Source organism: Vigna umbellata, chromosome 3, assembly GCF_029865625.1.
Source record: "Vigna umbellata cultivar VRB3 chromosome 3, Vumbellata_1.0, whole genome shotgun sequence".
Classification (NCBI taxonomy): domain Eukaryota; kingdom Viridiplantae; phylum Streptophyta; class Magnoliopsida; order Fabales; family Fabaceae; genus Vigna; species Vigna umbellata.
The window spans coordinates 800,130-820,792 of NC_142167.1; the positions used below are offsets into that span (position 1 = coordinate 800,130).

At 35.7% G+C, this 20,663-nt stretch overlaps 3 protein-coding genes and 2 long non-coding RNA genes across 6 annotated transcripts; 1 reads left to right on the top strand and 4 right to left on the bottom strand.

The window, feature by feature from the left end:
* Positions 1 to 226: 226 nt before the first annotated feature.
* LOC124822377 (Glutaredoxin family protein) lies at positions 227 to 1,204 on the bottom strand. Its single transcript, XM_047294373.2, has one exon. The coding sequence runs from the start codon at positions 1,202 to 1,204 to the stop codon at positions 455 to 457; it is 750 nt and encodes a 249-aa protein (XP_047150329.1). The 3' UTR covers positions 227 to 454.
* A 3,926-nt stretch (positions 1,205 to 5,130) lies between these two features.
* LOC148201355 (uncharacterized) lies at positions 5,131 to 6,352 on the bottom strand. The gene is made up of 3 exons (XM_088108756.1): positions 6,143 to 6,352; positions 5,802 to 6,059; positions 5,131 to 5,719 (listed from the first exon to the last, which is right to left on the bottom strand). The coding sequence occupies exons 1-3, from the start codon at positions 6,202 to 6,204 to the stop codon at positions 5,131 to 5,133; spliced, it is 909 nt and encodes a 302-aa protein (XP_087964882.1). The 5' UTR covers positions 6,205 to 6,352.
* A 6,509-nt stretch (positions 6,353 to 12,861) lies between these two features.
* On the bottom strand, positions 12,862 to 14,574 carry SRR1 (sensitivity to red light reduced protein (SRR1)). 2 transcript variants are annotated; one of them, XM_047319514.2, is made up of 2 exons: positions 14,385 to 14,574; positions 12,862 to 13,884 (listed from the first exon to the last, which is right to left on the bottom strand). In XM_047319514.2, the coding sequence occupies exon 2, from the start codon at positions 13,826 to 13,828 to the stop codon at positions 12,995 to 12,997; it is 834 nt and encodes a 277-aa protein (XP_047175470.1). In that variant the 5' UTR covers positions 13,829 to 13,884; positions 14,385 to 14,574; the 3' UTR covers positions 12,862 to 12,994. The 2 variants fall into 2 exon arrangements, with proteins under 2 accessions (XP_047175470.1, XP_047175469.1); XM_047319513.2 differs by having other exon boundaries at positions 12,862 to 13,950.
* A 760-nt stretch (positions 14,575 to 15,334) lies between these two features.
* On the top strand, positions 15,335 to 17,254 carry LOC148201356 (uncharacterized). The gene is made up of 4 exons (XR_015784717.1): positions 15,335 to 15,534; positions 16,463 to 16,788; positions 16,886 to 16,976; positions 17,061 to 17,254. It is a non-coding gene; the product is annotated as an uncharacterized LOC148201356 (long non-coding RNA).
* Positions 17,255 to 17,731: 477 nt separating this feature from the next.
* Positions 17,732 to 19,872, bottom strand: LOC148201357 (uncharacterized). The gene is made up of 4 exons (XR_015784694.1): positions 19,452 to 19,872; positions 18,198 to 18,523; positions 18,010 to 18,100; positions 17,732 to 17,925 (listed from the first exon to the last, which is right to left on the bottom strand). It is a non-coding gene; the product is annotated as an uncharacterized LOC148201357 (long non-coding RNA).
* Positions 19,873 to 20,663: the final 791 nt, after the last annotated feature.

The window sequence follows — 20,663 nt, forward strand, 5'->3', positions numbered from 1 at the left end:
GAAATCTCATTAAATTCTACAAAATACTCTTCAAACCAACATCCATCATGATACCTGAGTTTAATTATTGTTCCTCTTACCAAATGAGACAAAAAAATGTAAACCAGGTCTGAAGAATGAGATGGGTGAATCATGATCTAAGATGGTATTGATGTTTAACTGTGGGAGTGTTCAATAAACACACAAACACGTGTGTGTAAAAGGGAACAGGAAGATTGATCCAAGATTAGCCTAAAAAAGAATTATATTAAAAGATCGGAAAGATTTCTTCCATTAGAACCACCAATATTTAGCAAATCTTTATACACCACTAAATATTTACAGCCTTCAAAGGAATGAATGGCATCCAATAATATACACAATCCACATTCCCATTTTGAATAAAGAAAAAGAAAAAGATCAAATGTTTGAACAGAACAAAAGCATGTTCAAGGAGGAATTGAAAAAGCCATGATCAAGAACAGCAATAAGGGCACCTTAGGAGTCCATTCTCGTTGCACTCCAAACACCTTTTCAAACACCCTTCGTCCTCATCAAACACCTTCCGACTGCCACTGCAATTTTCGCACGGCATAAACCTCGCATCCCCACAATGCTCACACACGAAGCCGGGTTTCAGATTGGGGAAGCCTTCCAGAATGATCTTCGCCAGTTCCCCAGTCTCGAACAAGTGCTTGATCACCTCAGCGCCACCTACATACTTTCCTCGCACGAAAACCTGAGGCAGCGCCACATGGCTCTCGCCCAGCGCGCGCTGCAGCTCCTCCCTGTAAGCTATGTCCATCGACACGTCCCTCTCGTCCACCCAAACCCTAAACCCCTTCAGGATCATGCGCACCGCGTTGCAGTCCTCGAACGTCCGCCGAACCCCGCGCAGGCTCGTTAAATACACCACGATTCGCTCCTCCGTCCCGGACAACCGAAACGGCGTCGTCGTCGTCGTCGTCGTGCACGAGTCCCAACGCGCTTTTGATTCCGATTGGGACTCCGATTCTGGAGCCTTCTTCGAGGAGGACTCGAACAAGGTACAGAGCTTCCTCACCATTTTCCCGCGGATTGAGGTTTTCGCCGACTCAGCGGATCCGTAGAACCGATTCAGCGAACCGGACCGGTCCAGACTCTGCTGGCTCTGAGGAACGTAAGGTTTCTGCGAGTGCTCAGAATGAATCGTGTTCGACCGGTTGAAGAACGGAAACCGCGACATCTTCGACAAATTCGACACTCTCCGAGCTCCTGAACGCAAAGAATCGAAAGAATTTAGCGTTAGTTTTCGGAAATTGACTTTGAAATGCTATAATTTTCATCATCTGATTCGAAATTGATTCAATTCAAAATCATTTGCATTTCCTGAAGCGAAATTTTCTCAAAATTACGTTTTCCGGCAGCTGATATTTCAACGCGGCTTCATTTTAACACGAATTAGAACATTTCAGGGTTTCTTTTTGAGGATTTTCCATGTTCAATCAGAAATTACAACCGAGCTCGAATTACAGGGATGAGAGTTTAAAAGAAAACGAAAGAAAGAAAAAAAAAGGAAGCGATGAAATTCAGAGTTTACTGTGTTTCACGTCCGGCAGCGGTGAGAATGCTCCGACGCGGCGGCAATGAATGACGGAAAGAAAAAGTCCAGAAGGTGAGTTCTGTTACTTTGGTTAAGGGATTGATGTTTTTTTTCTTTGTATATTTGTTGTTTGAAGTTTTGTGTTTGTTTTGAGTTTTGGGGTTTTATGTGTCTGTGTGTGGTGTTTCAGTTTGTAGTTGAAACAATAATTGGGTTTTGTCTGTTTTAGTTTTGGAGAATGCTTGAGAGATGATGAGAAAAAGGTGAGGTAAGGGTTGAATGAGTTAATTATCCACAACACCAAGAATTTATAGATAGAACCTTTCAAATAATAATAATAAATAATAATAGATAATTAATTAAAAAATATAAATGGAAAGAAGGTGCAGGTTCTGTTTCATCTTTTCTCATATAAAAGAGGAAATAAAATTATGCATTCTGAATTAAATTTTTATGTATTAATTGTAGTGATCCGTAATTTGACTCTGTTCACAAGTTAATCATTTAGTGTGACTTAATTAAGTGAATTAAAAGAATTTAAATTCCGTTCAGCTAACAACATGTTGACGAGTTAAATGAATTGATATACTGAGTCACTTTATTACAATTTTCTTTTAATTCAAAAAATAACAATTTTTTTAATTTAAATCTAAATAAATTTTAATAAAAAATAGATTAAATTCTAAAAATAATTCAAAATAAATAAAAAATATAATACAATCTAAATATAATCTAAAATCATCTTAAATTTTAAATATAATCTAACTGCAAGCACAAAAAATAAAATTAAATATAATCTAATTGCAAGCACAAAAAATAAAATTAAGTGAGTCTGTTCACCACAAATTTAATCTGAATGAATCAAATTTTTAATAGGTCGAACTCAAAATTAGTTTGTATCAAAATTTTAATTTTTTTTTTTAATTCAACATAATCCAAATCCTTGCCCGGATTAGCTCACAGTTTCAACAACACTAATTAATTGTTTTATTTTACCTAATTTTGTTTTTATAGTTTTTCTTCTTTTACAAAATATGAAGAATACTTTTCTTCTTTTTTGGTGTCATGGCAACTTAGTACCAAATGTTCTGTCGTATGTGTGTTGATTGTGAAAGTCAGGCCCACTTCACACGGCTAAACCTTATTGTAAATTAATTATAATTATTTCTTATAACTTTTCATCACAATCAAACAAAAACAAGATAGATTAGCATAAGAAATGCACCATTAACTTCATAATTACTCTCATGAATGAGTATGAGAAAATTTATTCAAAACATTAAATATTTATTTTCAATTAATATTTTTTATAAAATAAATAAATAAATATTTGTGCTTTTTCTTATAAAAATATTTCCTATCAATAATAAATTATCCTTCTTTTTCGTCCGTTGTACATATGGTAAAAACTTAAAATTTTGGTCATAATTTTTAAATTCATGGTGATCTACTACTTTGTTAGATCAGACCTTGGTGATATATATGTTTGCATATTAACTTAAACTATATTACTTTTTAATTATTTTAAATTACTACACATATTATTTAAAATATAATTTTTAATGATAATAAATAATAATTAAATGCTTACATTTTCTTTAGATATATTATGTTAGACATTATTAAATATTGATTAATTAAGTTTTTAGACAGATAAATTTAGATATGTTAAGTTGAGTTCCTAATAAATTATAGGTTTAATTGCTTCCTTTGTCCCCAGTTTGGTTGAATTGTGTCAAATTCATCCTCATTTTTAAAAAAGTTTCATTGACGTCCTCACGTGGTGTAAAAGTGTCAATTGAATCCAAACATAGAAAAAATTTGTGTCAATGTAGTCATCTCCGTTAAATACACACTAACGGTGTTAAGTGGCTGATTATTTGGCACTAGAGAATTAAAACGTGGCAAAAGAGAGGTTTACGTGGATGCCCTAAGTGGGAAGTACCTCAATGAGGTTATAAGTGACAGATGCGTGGTGGGAGTTGATGGTGTTGGTTGTCTTCTTCTTCGTTAGGGTTTGCTGTTTTGTGTTGGCAGTAGCTTGGTGAGTTTATTGTTCTTCCTCCCTCTACTTCTTCCTCCCTCTTTGGGTGTTTGTTGAGAAATGGCTGTTCTTCGGTTTGGAGTTGGTTGAAGAAGTGTTGGTACTGTGTGGATTGGGGTTGGGTGAGAAAGCTTGGTTGTGAGGTTGTGTCGTTTTTTCGTTGGCTTAGGAAGTGGCAATGTCATTGAATCATCAGTGTTGTTCGTCTTGCTCATGGGGGAGTTGTCGTGCCGTTTCATCCAGAGGATTGGTTCAAACTAACATATGTCATTGTGGGGAAGTTGCTGTGTTGAGAGTGGCGAAAACTGTGAAGAACGAAGGCAAACAATTTTGGGGATGCCCTAATTACAAGGTTTGTTCAATGGTTGTAGTTTCATTTTAGTGATTAGTTTATTTTTTGAGTAATGAAATGTTTGTGGTTGGATGTTTTGAACAGCGGACTCGAAACGAAGAACTTCAAGGATGCAATTATTTTAAATGGTGCAATGAAGCTAATTTGGATGAAAGGGATACTATTATTGCTAGGCAAAGGAGGAAAATTATTAGTCTGGAGAAATCTGCTATGGTTTCTCAGAAATGGGAGAAGCAATTAACATGGATGCTATGTTTTATGGGGTTTATTAATGTCATCCTTGTTTGTATCTTGTTTAAAATTCCATGACTATTTTGTATTAGACAATGTGTTGTATTAGACAGTTGTTGAAAATGAATGAAAAATCTCAATTTCTGCTTTCAATAGCTAATTGGCAGTGATATTGTTGAAGAAGGTGGATGTTCTTTCAATAGTTAAGTTGTAGTGATATGGTTGAGACAACAACAATTTGATGACAGCTAAGTAAACTCTCCAAATATAACATGTAGCCAATAAAATAAATTCATTTTATTTAACTCTCATTTTTTTCGTCTTAGAAAATTTAGAACAAGTTTATCCAAATACAACCTAACAGCTAAATTCAAATTTGATGACAGCAACAATTTAATGGCTACTGTACACAGTTATCAGTTGCAGTAGAAACAATATTGCACTTGTCACTTATCTTCAAATGAAAATAACTAATAAATAATATAAGATTCAATCAAAGTTGAGTATAAAATCAGAGCTTCGAATGCACATTGAATATAACAGCAGAATTTGTGCTTCAAATGCACATTGAATATAACAGCAGAATTTGTGCTTCAAACTGCACATTGAATATAACAACAGAATTTGTGCTTCAAATGCACATTGAATATAACAACAGAATTTGTGCTTCAAATGCACATTGAATATAACAGCAGAATTTGTGCTTCAAACTGCACATTGAATATAACATCAGAAATTATGCTTCAAACGGCACATTGAATATAACATCAGAAACTGTGCTTCAAACTGGACATCATATTCATTGAACAGACAATACTTTGCTTCATCAAATAATACATCAGCACACAATACATATTGAAGTTTGTATCCAAAAAAAGGTGCTAGCCGAAGCAAAGTACCAAAATACATATTAATAATAGCTAATGACTTTCTAAATCAGTTTTAAGGTGCTGTGGCAGTTGGGACAGCTGGTGTTGAAGTTGTCTGAGGTGCTGTTGTTGATGGGTGACTTTGTTGGGGTTGTTCAACCTCGCATTGAGTAATTTGACTGGATTGAGTTGCATTTGGAGTTGTTGGAGCAGCTTGGGCAGCTTGTGGACAAGTATTTCTTTTATGTCCAAGCTCTCTACATATGCCACATCTCTTACGTGTTCCACCTTGTCTTAGTTGAGTGTCATCTTTCTTAAGCTCCCAAGGCTCTAATCTTCTTTTCTTTTTCGGTCTACCAGGCAAAATCCTCTTAGGTGGAGGCAACACATCAGGCATTGAAGTCATTTCCCATATATGAGCACCGTGGACTGGATATATCATTGGAAAGTATGTTTGTTCATAGGTTGACTTTGTAAACCAATGTGAGATGTAGTCTTCTCCATTGATGTTTAAAAATGTCATGGCAGTGAGGGCATGACAGCATGGGATTCCTGTTATACTCCATTTCCTGCAACTACAATCCACTTTATCTATGTCAACAACAAACTTGTCACCAATGTTGGAAGTGTGTCTCACTTCAAATAATTTCAATCCTGACCAGCTGGAAAATGAAATTTGGATTCAAGTGAGTAAGTAAAGTAAAGAAATTAAAACAAATAAAACTTCATATTATGAAATCATACCTAGGTATCCAATATTTTGTATTGTTTAATTCCTTTTGAAATCTTTTATAAATTTTGGGGCAAAAGGAACCTTCATATGACCTTATCTTCTCTCTATTTCTTGCCCATCTCTTCATTAGATACATACGAATGTCTTCCATCATTATTATGATGGGCTTAGCCCTTGCATCCAAGATCACACTATTAAAAGCTTCAGAGATATTGTTTACTAGGGTGTCACAAGCAGCTGTAGGTGTAAACCTTGACCTTGACCAAAATCTATATAAAGAAAAACACACACATTTATAACACAACCAAACAGTTCTAAATAATTGACATGGCTAACACTCTTGAAAACATACCTTGGTGGAATAGCTATCAAGTGCTTAAAGGCCTCTACATTGACATCTTTTATTTCTCTCATCACTGCCTCCCATGCTTGAGGATGGGTTGATGATGCTGCCTTCCATAATAGACGTTTCAGATTTTTTCCAGGATATTTTTTCCTAAAATTTGCATATATGTGGCGGACACAAAACCTTTGATCAACACGAGGTAGAAGTTCTTGTATTGCTGGCAGAAGTCCCTATGAAAGTATAAAAGTAAATTTACTGAACATGAACATGGAAGACTAAGGTCTCATAATAAAAAACAATGAAATATAACTTACTTTTTGTTTATCTGAGATAAATGTATACGTTGAACAATTTTGAACACCACCAAGATCATCAATCAAGAATTCCAAAAACCAAGTCCAGGTTTCCTTATTCTCCACCTCCACAACAGCATATGCCAAAGGTAACATTTGGTCATTACCATCTCTTCCAACTGCTGTTAACAATTCACCGCCATATTTCCCTTTCAAGAAACACCCATCCAAACCTACAATGGGCCTACATGATATGAAACTCACCTTACATGCCTTCAAACAAACATAAAGTCTCTTGAATACTTGGTTCCCCTCATTAGGTTCTACACTAACTTTGACAGTTGATCCAGGATTTGACCTAAGCAGCTCATTGGCATAGTCATATACCCTTTTATATTGTTCTTCAAAATCACCTTCAATTTTCTTGTGTGCCATTTTCTTTGCCCTAAAGGTTGTTGACCGAGACACATTAATATTCCATTTCTTACAAACTTTGTTTTGGAGGTTAGTCAAATTAATATTTGGATTTTCTTTTATGGTCTTCTCTAACCTCCCACTTAACCATTTTGATGTCACTAAACGCACATTAAATTCTCTACTGCAGGTATGCTTGTTTATAATCTTCCTTAACTGCCATGTATTTTGGGCAGCCTTATATGCACAATATGCGTACCATGGGCACTTCCCTTTTGCCCCACAACATTTAACACAAACTCTTCTTTTATCATTTTTAAAAACCTTCAATTTCCTACCATTCTCTACACCGTAGCTTCTTATTGCTTCTGTGAAATCTTTTTTTTCACTGAAGAATGTCCCCACTTCCCAGTTATAGTGTTCCATACTTTTGGGCAATGAAAAAATGCCAAAATTTCCATAACGGTCTCTATCATCATTTGATGAATCACTTAATACAAGGCTGTCTAAACTTTCAGATTCCCAAGAATTGTCAGATAAACCTCTGTCATGTACATGCTGTAATGGAGGACACTTCCCACTTGGTCCACCCACTTCAACTTCCTCACTACGGTTACAGAAATCATCTTTCACTTCATCTCCATGGACACTAACCTCCACAAGATGATCTTCACTCAACACATCCTCTTCATCTCCATTCCAACTTCTAACATCGTAGTCATCATGTCCCCCATCCTCTCTCGCAGCCTCTGCCTCCACAAAATTATCACTGTCAGCCTCTACACCCTCTCCTAAAACAGCCCCAACATCCTCTCCCTCAGCCTCTGCATCCACAAAGTTATCACTGTCAGCCTCTACACCCTCCCCCAAAACAGCCCCAACATCCTCTCCCTCAGCCTCTGCCTCCACAAAGTTATCATTTACAGCCTCTACACCCTCCCCCAAACCAGCCTCAACATCCTCTCCCACAACCTCTGCCTCCATAATGTTATCATTGTCAGCCTCTACACCCTCCCCCAAAACAGCCCCATCAGTGTCTCCCTCAGCCTCTGCCTCCACACAATTATCATTGTCAGCCTGTACACCCTCCCCCAAAACAGCCTTCTCACACTCTTCCTCACACTCTACCTCTACACGATTATCACTGTCACCCTCCCCCAACATATGAACGTACTCAGGATCTGACACCATGGTTACAACATACAGGTGAGATTGACCATTCAAAATGGCAAGGTTGACCAGATCACATGCACCCTTGTCATCAGATAATAGTTCTAACCTTCCTTCTAACACAGTACCACCACCCATTGAATACCACAACTCTTTAACATTAATATAGCCCATCTCCTTCAAAATGGACATAATTTCAAAGTAGCTCCCTCTATCTGGGTCAATTTTTAAAGTAGATGTTTGACCAAACTCATTTAAATGACCCATCATTCACAAATTTGCCCCCATGGTGAAAGACCACTTCGACATCACAGTTAGGCATCCTAAACTAATATAAAAAATCATGTCAGTCTAACTTTACCCAAATAACACTACATTTAATTGACCAAAATAACACTACATTTACATATCAGGGTACGACTGTCAACCCATCAGGGTACAACACTTCCACAAAGCACTTTAAACAGACCATAAACAATTAAAACAAATTTGTACTGAACCCTAAACACAGTATAAAGATTGACTTTAACCTGCACAATGGGGGACCACACACAACACCCATAATGGGGGACAACAACAAACAGAGATAATAGTTTATGGGGGACCACAACAAAAGCAAACACACACACCAAAGCAACCATAAACCCAACGAAAGCAATGTACACGTACCTTCGAATGGACCTTCGAATGGAACCCACTTCGCACTTCCAAATACCCCACGAACAATGCGAAAAACGCTTCCAAATCACCAAAAGCGTTCTGCTTTCAAAAGCCCCAATTGCGATTTTTCACCCTTCCTCAACTCAGAAACACTCTATCTCAAATATCTCAAATGCCCTAATTAGTTTTCGTTCACAAATACCCTAAATGAATTCTGATTTTAATTTCCCCAATTCAATAACCTATTTCCATGTAGCCTAATTTTAATTTCATTGACACGTCATTACCACTACTGTCACTCATTTGCCACGTTTTAATCCTCTAGTGCCAAATAATCAACCACTTAACACAGTTAGTCTGTATTTAACGGAGATGACTACATTGACACAAATTTTTCCTATGTTTAGATTCAATTGACACTTTTACACCACGTGAGGACGAAAATGAAACTTTTTTTAAAAATGAGGATGAATTTGACACAATTCAACCAAACTGAGGACTAAGGAAGCAATTAAACCTAAATTATATGGTTTATTGAGTCCTCAGTATATTTATACTTTTCAATTGAATTTTCTTTTAAAATTTTTTCTTTTACTTACCATGAATTATTTTATAATTCTATAATTTTATAATTATTTTACGGAACTTCTTTCCACGCGAAAAACGGCTCAAAACTTCGTATTCTTTCACTTGAAAAACAAACTTTCCAAAAATTTCAAAATAAAATTACCAAATCAAACTAAAAAATTTATTATATTTTAAAATTAATTAACAGCTGAAAAATATGCATGACTCATGAGTCTCTCCTAAAATTAATTCAGTTAATTTATAGTATACTTGTAATATATTTATATTTATCAATTATAATTTGTTTATGTATAATAAATTGAAATTATAAATACGTCAATAATCATAAAAAAGTATAATATATATCTCTATTTAATAATTTAAAAAAATATATTTAAGTTTCATAATGTCAAGAACCCTTAAAAATTCAAATTTAGTGGAAGCCAAGTGTCAATGAAAGGGTTCAGAATTTCAGAAAGTGGAAGACAGGTGGCTGCAGGAGAGTGGACCGATCGGTTTGTGCATGCACCCTTCTTCTCCAAACTGTTGAACCTCATTTTCTCCTCCTTCTCTCTAGATTTCTCCATCTTCTCTCTAAGAATTCTCATTCTTTTCTTCTTCCGATCATCATTCAGGCAACGCCTGAGTATTTCTGGTGTCAAGAGTTTTCCATTGCATTGATCAAGTTGTGGTTTAAGCTAGTGAGTTACTTCTCGTCTTAGACCGTTTGTTTTCTGACACATGCAAGCCAAGTTTTGGTTGCATGAGTTTATCATCTCATTCTGATAGCAATTCTGGTCTTGTATTTGGTTTAGTTTTTAAATCGGTGAGCTCTAAGTGTATAAGACTAGTAGTGGTGAAACATATCCTGCATCTGTGAGCGATCGGCCACGTTTAGAGGTAAGGAAAACTTATATAATTTGATTATGATTTCTTGTTCTGAATGGTTGTATGTTTGTTTGATCCATGGATGAATATGAAGTGTTTTTTTAGTGCATGTTTTGTATATATGAGTGTATGAGTTACAAATGATGTGAACCGGCTTATATAGGGTTTGCTCTTAAGTATGTAGAATTCTGTATAATCCTGTGGTTGTCACCGAAAGTCATTATTGACCATTCTGTTTTCCTTTGAGTATTCGGTCTGTACTGGATTCTTCTCCTGTGGAGAATTTCAGTTAAGGACCAATCGGTTTTCTCTTAGTATACTTGTAAGTAAGCGTTCGGTCTAAGTATAGTTTCCTCTTTATGCTTCCTAAACAGTTTAGTTAATGTATTCTATAGTACTTATAGTCGTAGATGTTACCTTTATCCTTCATTGAAAATAAGTGTTGTGTAATTGTATATATATTCCTTCATTTTGATTTAAGTTCAGTAGTGCTCGGTCTTGAACCAAGCGTTCGGTTTCAGTAGTGCTCGGTCTTGAACCAAGCGCTAGGTTTCAGTAGTGTTCGGTCTTGAACCAAGCGCTCGGTCTCAGTAGTGCTCGGTCTTGAACCAAATGTTCGGTCTCAATAGTGTTCGGTTTTGAACCAAGCGCTCGGTCTTTATAGTGGTTGGTCTTTAACCAAGCGCTCAGTATTTTTATTATACCCCATTGTGTACTCTATTTGAACCAAGAGTGTTCGGTCCAAGTCAATAGTATTCGGTTAAATCTTGTAGGGTTCGGTTTAAGTTCTCAGGTTCCAGCAATAGTTATTATGATTTTCGGTTAAGTCTAAATTATATGTAATATTTAGTATTCGGTACATTCTTAGGAGTTCGGTCTAGTAAAATAATGTTCTGTAGTAACTGTTGAGTAACAAGTAAACGTCCAAATACTATCACTAGTGTTCGGCTTATGATGAGTCTTATCTAGAATGGACCGTTCGGTCTTGTACGGTGCATAAGTGGAAGACCGCTCGGTCTTACACTAAGTCTTCAGCTGTGTTAGTCTAGAAAGTATTCAAAACGTTCAGTCTTGTCTCTGGGGGAATGTTATTGTTCAGTTTTGATTTCAGATGGGATCTGTTTGTATTGGTTCGTTTTGTATTGGTTCAGTTTGATTGTATTATGAAATATAAATGGAATGGTATGGAAATGAAAGAGTATTCCAAGGAGGAATATCTCATGAGTAGTTATTGAATGGTAGAGTATGAATGTGGTTATGCTTAGTTGGCGGTTATCGTGATATTCTGTGATTACTCATTCTCAAGTAAAGAAGAGTAAGTCATGTGTGAGAATGGAAGGAAGTCCTAGTCCATAAGGTGAACTTGGACGGAACGGACTAACCTCAGGTGGCAGCTGATGAGGGCATCCCAGCTATTATATCACCCGGGTGCAAAAACGTCGTAGCTACACAGAATTCATACAGTTCGGACAGTCAAAGTAAAGTGATTGGTCATTGCATGCTTTGACGTGTAATTTTGATTGGAAGTGCATGATTGGATGATACATGATTGTATATTGAATTATGTTAGATTTATGTGAAGTATAGGTTTTATTGAATTAATTAAATTTCATAAGCTTACCCTATTTTTTGTCTTGTCTGTTTGGTCATTATTTCTATTGCAATCATCATCCTATGGATGTGAGAAGAAGGAGAAGAGTTGTTGGAAGAGGCCCTTGGAAGAAGTGGAAGTGAAAGTTGAACCATAGGACCGTTTGGTCATTAGGATTGGTCTTCTTTTGTATAACCGATCAATATTAGCGTAGTTTTGGTAATCGTTTGGTCTAGACTGTGCTTTTGTAAATCTTAAATTTTTTTTTTAATTTTTGTAAGGTTGTTCGACCATAACTGTACTTCTTATTCGCAGAACTATAATATTGTTATCTGTAAATATTCTAGATATGATTTTATGCTGTATTTTTGGGATGTTACACATAATAACATAAAAAAAAACACAAATCAATCTAAAAATGAATTATAAAACAATTGTTAGATTTAGATTTTACATTAAATTAAAATTAAAATTAATTATATTTAATGATTATCTTTGAAGAAATTGACAGTTTTAATGACAAATTAACATGTGAACAGTAATAAAATATGCTTTTATCTTTTAAAGTATCTTAAAACCTAGTTTTAATTCCTCTAATAAGAAAAGTATTATTTAAAAAATAGAATAATTGATGGAAGTAAAAATAAAGTTATTCTAAACACATGCATAAAGAATTTAACTGTTTGTTTGCTTCTGCAAACAAAATTGCGACAATGGAGCGAAGAAAATAGGTGATACCACAAAATAAATACGAAAAATACGAAAAACAAAGTGTACGTATAAAGAGATTTGGAAAGATAGTGAATAATGAATGGAAGTAGAAATAAAAGTTATTCTAAACACATGTATACAAAATTTAAGTGTCAAAGTAATAAATCTGACATTGAGACGATAAATAAGATGAGTTATATATAAAGAAAAAAAATCCACAAAATTATTTTAAAGTTTTTGAGAAATCTTTATATATATATAATGCATTTGACATTTCGATTGTAATAATGGGAATATTTTATTTTAAAAAAAAACTGACTTAGTAACAATATAGTTTTGCTTTAAATTTTAAATTAAAAATATAAAAGCATTTACCAACAACTTTACATGAATTCGTGTTTCTAAGATACCCTAAGAAACAAATGGCCAAATATGAAAAGAAACGATTGGTTAGCATATTTCGATACAAGAGACAGCCATAGGAGGATAAGAGTTCTTACACTGGATCAACAGTATGCTTAAATGACGCACAGCCAAATATTGATGTTTATCAGAAACCCTCCGTTAAGAATTGATAAATTGCAACTCTGACTCAAGGATAGGGCTGAAAATATGCCAACTAGAATCATGGAATGCATTATAATAATCATCTGAAACTGTTTGGATTCTAAATTCATTTGTAAATCCACGAGCAGCCAAAATATGCCCCACTGAACTAAGAATAGGTGAGTTCTTACACAATGACACATGCTGCTCATATGTTTCAAAGCTGTTCCCAAATAATACCATGTTTTTCAAGAGGTTCAATTTCCAATTTGCTTGCAACAGGTTGTTATATAACTCTGCCTCACAGTGAGGCATGAAGAACATTGTTGGCTTTAGTGCCTCCCGCCTCCCATGCTCGTTTATGGACATGACAGAACAACCAAGAGTTTCCAAAACCTGAGACTCGGTTGCAGAAAGAATAGGATCAAATACCTCTACGTTTCCAATCCAACTGAAATCTCTTCTCAACAATATTGCAAGGCTAAGCTGCAATCGAGGGGGCTCATACAATTCAATGCTTCCTATACCATAAATGACCATTTGCATCTTTATCTCTGAGGCAAAAACCCTATTGATGTAATCAGCAACTGATGTTTGAATTTGATCCCTGAAAGTATGATAGAATTCAGATTTATCAATCTTGTTTATACATCTTTCCATTTTCTGCACCAACGTTGCTTCTTTGCTTGGATCAGTCAGAGAATCTGATGGAGTCCATGGTTCTTGTTTTTCCTCCAAAACTCTAGATTTGGTAGCTTTTCTTCTTTGTCTGCTGCGACGGGGTAAAACGACTGTCCAACCTTCACTTGTTGTGCAGTTGTTAATTGTTAGAGTTTTCTCTGAAGCTGCCATTGAGACTCTATAATTCTTAGTCTCTGTGCTTCAACCTCGGAATGGAATGTCAAATTCTGGGTAAAATTACATTGTGTTTAGAACTGGCTTTCCATGCTTACTCGTGCAAAATAAACAGGAGCCTGATCCATGTTATTAGTAAACAGTCTCATTCAAGACGATGATAAAAATTTGTGGGTGCAAACTACTAAAGTAGGCAAAAACATAATGTAAATGCGCATCTTTGCCAAACCATCTTTTAAAATTAACGTTGATGATAACCCCAGCATGCTCATCAATGAAAAATACCCAAGAAATGGTGGTCATGAGAACCCAAAATCAATATAAAGACTTAGTACGGATCAATATACAATCAACCTAGATACGCATTCCTATCAGTGTCGTATTTCAACCTAGAAATCTTAAGCATTGAAAATCTCCAATATAAAGTAATTTCTTCTGTAGAATGAAACTATGGTAGCCTTTAAGGACAGCACACCCTAATAAAATTTCTCAAATTGCATGATCCTACTCGTATGTCATTAGATAAGGGATTCCATAAATACCAAGTCTTTACCTTGATGAACAGTGTAAGCTGGTTAGATTGGAAAAACCTCAGGTGAAGGACAAGACGTGGCAGCGCGGTTTTTGGTGCCGGAGCTCCAGGCGGAGAAATTTGAAAGAACAGCCGCTGCTACCATGCCGCCGAGGAGAAATGAGAGAAAGCTGGCTGCAGGACTGGGTTTATGGAAGAGATCAGTCTTTCAATTAGGTTTTTTTCTCAGTACCACTAACTATATTTAAATATTTAAATTATCTTTAAATATTTAAATCAGATAAAGTAAATAATATATTGTATATAACAATAATTTAACATAAATTCTGTTAAATTAAGTGAATTACATTTTAAATTAACAATATTTTAATTAACATTTTTTAGAACTAATATATGAAGTTGAAGTTTAAAATAGGAATTTAAAATAATAAAAATTATTCTTATAATCTTAAAGTTTAATAGCACTTTTAGTTCATATTTTTTTAACTTGAAATATTTTTTATTAAATGTGATGATTCCTATATTTTCGTTAAGGAAAATGATACTTGAACAACCACTTTTGACAACATTTAGACACGTCACACGTGTCTAAATTTGAGTGGTCCAGTTGGAAAAATTAAATGAAAATGAAATATGACGTGGAAAGGGAGTGGTCAGGGTTTGCAGGTCCGCGTTTCAAATTTGAAATTGATTTTGGAACAATTTAAGAGAGAGAAGGGCGAAGGTTCAGAGATAGAGAGTGTAACCTAGAGAGGCCGAACGACTTGGAGAAAGGGAGTTGGAGAGAGAGACGTCCGACGGAGTGCTTGCCGGAGTGTCGCCGGACAACGTTGAAGGCTGTCTGGGAGCTATCGAACCCCTCCAGGCGATTCCGATTCACGGTCGCCACAGGTTCGACGTTGGCGAAGGAAGGGAAGACGCCATCGTCTTCCGTCCGGTCCGGCCCAGCGAACTAGGGGCGCGTTGAAGGTCTCGCGTTGTCCCAGCTGCTTCCGTCCCTGTCCCGGAGTGCCGGCGGAGTGCCGTCGGAGCATCGCCGGAGTATCGCCGGAGTATCGCCGGAGTGTGGACTGTTCGGTGGACCAAAAAGAGGGGTTTTCCGGGTTGTCAGTCCCACCCACACCTTTATCTTCGTCTGTGTTCCAACCGCCGCACCTCGTGCTGAGTGAAGGTTCGTTTTTTTTTTTTTATTTCAGTGGAATGAAGGTTTCATACATGCATGATGTTGTTTGTGGATGGTTTTGCTTATGTATGAAATGTCTCCCAAGTGGATTTTGTTGTGTTACTGATTTGTATACTTGTTGTTTGCTTAATCTTACATTGTTGTTGTAATTTTTTTCGATTGATAGTCATGGACCGCGTTGGCCTTGCTGTGAAAAAAAACAAGCCACCTCAAAATGAGAGTGGTGAACCTAGTTGGCCTTGCTGTGAAAAAACTTGAACCCAATTACCCAGTTCATTCGACTTTGGTACGAGTTATGTTGGTGAACCCAGGGTCCTAGAAAATGTATTTTTATGTGACACGAATTTGTTAAAAAAATGTTAAGAAATTGTTCCCAGATTACTTAGAAGTAGCTGAAACGAGGGAAAACAAACAAGGCACCCCAAAATAAGAGTGGTGGACTTAGTTGGCCTTGGTGTGCAAAAATTGGAACCCAGGTACCCACATATTCTGCCTAAGGTACCAGTTATGTTCCTGTTCCATGAGTGTTAGAAAATGTATTTTTATGTGGCACGAATTTGTTAAAGAATTGTTAAGAAATTGTTCCCAGATAACGTAGAAGTAGATCAAATGAGGGAAAATAAAGAAGGCACCCCAAAATTAGTGTGGTGGTCGTTGTTGGCCTCGGTGTGCTAAAACTTGAACCCAGGTACCCAGTTAATTTGCCTTAGGTACCAGTTCTGTTCCTGTACCACGAGTCTTACAAAATGTATTTTTATGTGGCACGAATGATATGAATTAATAAATTAGTATTATTTTTTTGTTCTCTTTTTGGTTGTCTTTTAACAAATGCTGACAATGTTTGTTATCATTTCCATTTTGTTCTTTTACTTGATTGTGTTGGTGTAATGTAATTTAACTTTTTGTGTTGGTGTAGTGTCATGGAGGAACTTGGTGAACAAAGTAAAGGACGTGATAGAAGGAAGAAGGTACGCAGGATTGTATTTGACTTCCATAGATTTGTTGTTTGACTGTTTGCACTGGACTCTTTAGGGCACAAAAGAAAAGAACGACAAAAGATTGACAATGTCATTGTATGTATAGTAATTGATGTTTACTTTGTAATTACAAATTTATAAGGGAAGTATGTTGTTTCCAAGCACATAATCTTGCATTGCTTTTTGGACATTTGTTGAATTGTTCGGAAGACAAGAAACCATCATTTGAGGGACAACAGTTGCATACTCCAATCCAACCAAACAAGTATGTTTGTAATGTTGATTTTTGTAAATATAATATTTTCTTGTATAAATGATATGTTAAATATGATACTTGCGTTGTTGGACTTGTGTTGTTGTAGATTTGATTGTGGAGTAATTGTTTTGAAAATTATGGAGTTGTGGGATGGCATTGACAAATATGAAAGAAACACAATGCCCAGTTACACAACTGTAAGCTGTCAAAATTTCTATGTTGTGCATCTTTCATACAAATGTTGCATTGGATTCATGTTTTGTGCATTATTGTCTTTACAGGAAGAACTACAACAATTTAGGGAGCAATATGTTTGTCAATGGATTTTGGATTGGACAACATGCAGAGGAATCAAGTGTTGGAAGATTTAGGCCTTTTGTAGAATGTTGGGGATTATTGATGAAAGAATAGTTGTTGTTACATTTCATATTTATGTATTGGTTGCACATCCAATCTGATTTCAGAAATTGTTGACAAATATATTTGGTAGTTAAAATTCAGTTTGTTGTACTTAATTGACTTTCATGTGCAAAACGTTTTATCCAAGTACCTACTTGGCCTGTCTGTGCAAAGAGTTATACCAAAGTACCCACTTATTTAGCCTTTGGTACCAGTTCTGGTCCTACACCTGGAGCGTTACCAATTGAGGTTGGATCGGGACGAATTTGTTAATAAATTGACAAATAATTGTTTCGAAATTAATCACAAAGACAACGAATGAGGGAGAACACATTAGGCACCCCTGAATGAGTGTGGTGTACCAAGTTCGCATTTGTGTGGAAAAAGTTTAACCTAAGTACCCACTTATTTAGCCTGTGTATCAACATGAAATAAGTGGGTACTTTGGTATAACTCTTTGCACAGACAGGCCAAGTAGGTACTTGGATAAAACGTTTTGCACATGAAAGTCAATTAAGTACAACAAACTGAATTTTAACTACCAAATATATTTGTCAACAATTTCTGAAATCAGATTGGATGTGCAACCAATACATAAATATGAAATGTAACAACAACTATTCTTTCATCAATAATCCCCAACATTCTACAAAAGGCCTAAATCTTCCAACACTTGATTCCTCTGCATGTTGTCCAATCCAAAATCCATTGACAAACATATTGCTCCCTAAATTGTTGTAGTTCTTCCTGTAAAGACAATAATGCACAAAACATGAATCCAATGCAACATTTGTATGAAAGATGCACAACATAGAAATTTTGACAGCTTACAGTTGTGTAACTGGGCATTGTGTTTCTTTCATATTTGTCAATGCCATCCCACAACTCCATAATTTTCAAAACAATTACTCCACAATCAAATCTACAACAACACAAGTCCAACAACGCAAGTATCATATTTAACATATCATTTATACAAGAAAATATTATATTTACAAAAATCAACATTACAAACATACTTGTTTGGTTGGATTGGAGTATGCAACTGTTGTCCCTCAAATGATGGTTTCTTGTCTTCCGAACAATTCAACAAATGTCCAAAAAGCAATGCAAGATTATGTGCTTGGAAACAACATACTTCCCTTATAAATTTGTAATTACAAAGTAAACATCAATTACTATACATACAATGACATTGTCAATCTTTTGTCGTTCTTTTCTTTTGTGCCCTAAAGAGTCCAGTGCAAACAGTCAAACAACAAATCTATGGAAGTCAAATACAATCCTGCGTACCTTCTTCCTTCTATCACGTCCTTTACTTTGTTCACCAAGTTCCTCCATGACACTACACCAACACAAAAAGTTAAATTACATTACACCAACACAATCAAGTAAAAGAACAAAATGGAAATGATAACAAACATTGTCAGCATTTGTTAAAAGACAACCAAAAAGAGAACAAAAAAATAATACTAATTTATTAATTCATATCATTCGTGCCACATAAAAATACATTTTGTAAGACTCGTGGTACAGGAACAGAACTGGTACCTAAGGCAAATTAACTGGGTACCTGGGTTCAAGTTTTAGCACACCGAGGCCAACAACGACCACCACACTAATTTTGGGGTGCCTTCTTTATTTTCCCTCATTTGATCTACTTCTACGTTATCTGGGAACAATTTCTTAACAATTCTTTAACAAATTCGTGCCACATAAAAATACATTTTCTAACACTCATGGAACAGGAACATAACTGGTACCTTAGGCAGAATATGTGGGTACCTGGGTTCCAATTTTTGCACACCAAGGCCAACTAAGTCCACCACTCTTATTTTGGGGTGCCTTGTTTGTTTTCCCTCGTTTCAGCTACTTCTAAGTAATCTGGGAACAATTTCTTAACATTTTTTTAACAAATTCGTGTCACATAAAAATACATTTTCTAGGACCCTGGGTTCACCAACATAACTCGTACCAAAGTCGAATGAACTGGGTAATTGGGTTCAAGTTTTTTCACAGCAAGGCCAACTAGGTTCACCACTCTCATTTTGAGGTGGCTTGTTTTTTTTCACAGCAAGGCCAACGCGGTCCATGACTATCAATCGAAAAAAATTACAACAACAATGTAAGATTAAGCAAACAACAAGTATACAAATCAGTAACACAACAAAATCCACTTGGGAGACATTTCATACATAAGCAAAACCATCCACAAACAACATCATGCATGTATGAAACCTTCATTCCACTGAAATAAAAAAAAAAAAACGAACCTTCACTCAGCACGAGGTGCGGCGGTTGGAACACAGACGAAGATAAAGGTGTGGGTGGGACTGACAACCCGGAAAACCCCTCTTTTTGGTCCACCGAACAGTCCACACTCCGGCGATACTCCGGCGATGCTCCGACGGCACTCCGCCGGCACTCCGGGACAGGGACGGAAGCAGCTGGGACGACGCGAGACCTTCAACGCGCCCCTAGTTCGCTGGGCCGGACCGGACGGAAGACGATGGCGTCTTCCCTTCCTTCGCCAACGTCGAACCTGTGGCGACCGTGAATCGGAATCGCCTGGAGGGGTTCGATAGCTCCCAGACAGCCTTCAACGTTGTCCGGCGACACTCCGGCAAGCACTCCGTCGGACGTCTCTCTCTCCAACTCCCTTTCTCCAAGTCGTTCGGCCTCTCTAGGTTACACTCTCTATCTCTGAACCTTCGCGCTTCTCTCTCTTAAATTGTTCCAAAATCAATTTCAAATTTGAAACGCGGACCTGCAAACCCTGACCACTCCCTTTCCACGTCATATTTCATTTTCATTTAATTTTTCCAACTGGACCACTCAAATTTAGACACGTGTGACGTGTCTAAATGTTGTCAAAAGTGGTTGTTCAAGTATCATTTTCCTTTCGTTAACCATCTAATCACATTAAGTCTTTTTTGAATAAAAAATATAAGGATTACATTAAATAAAAAAGAAATAAAAGAAAATATAAAATCATTATTATAAATATAAAGATAAGATATACTATTAATTTTAATTTAATAAATATTTAATTATTTTATATGTGTTAGTTTTAAATGAAGAAAAAATAATTTAACCCATTTTTAACACATTATATTTATTTGACACATTACAGTAATGGTTACAAAAGAAAGAATTTTTGAATTTAAAAAAAAATGTAAAGAAAAAATAATATTAAATGAAATTCGAAATGTATTTTAAATTTAATTTAATTTCACAAAACAAACTTACAATATAAATTTTTTTATGCCATTTAAATATTTTAAATTAATCTTATATCTAATCAATATTATACTTTTAACTTAAGATTTATAACTCATTTAAATATTTTAATTAATCTTATATCTAATCAATATTATATTTCCAATCATGTTCCGTCAGTAATACTCAATAAAAATCTTCCAAAAAAGTATCTAATATTAGAATTTGGATGGAATGATTAGTGGTGTTTCTTAATTCGTGTATGG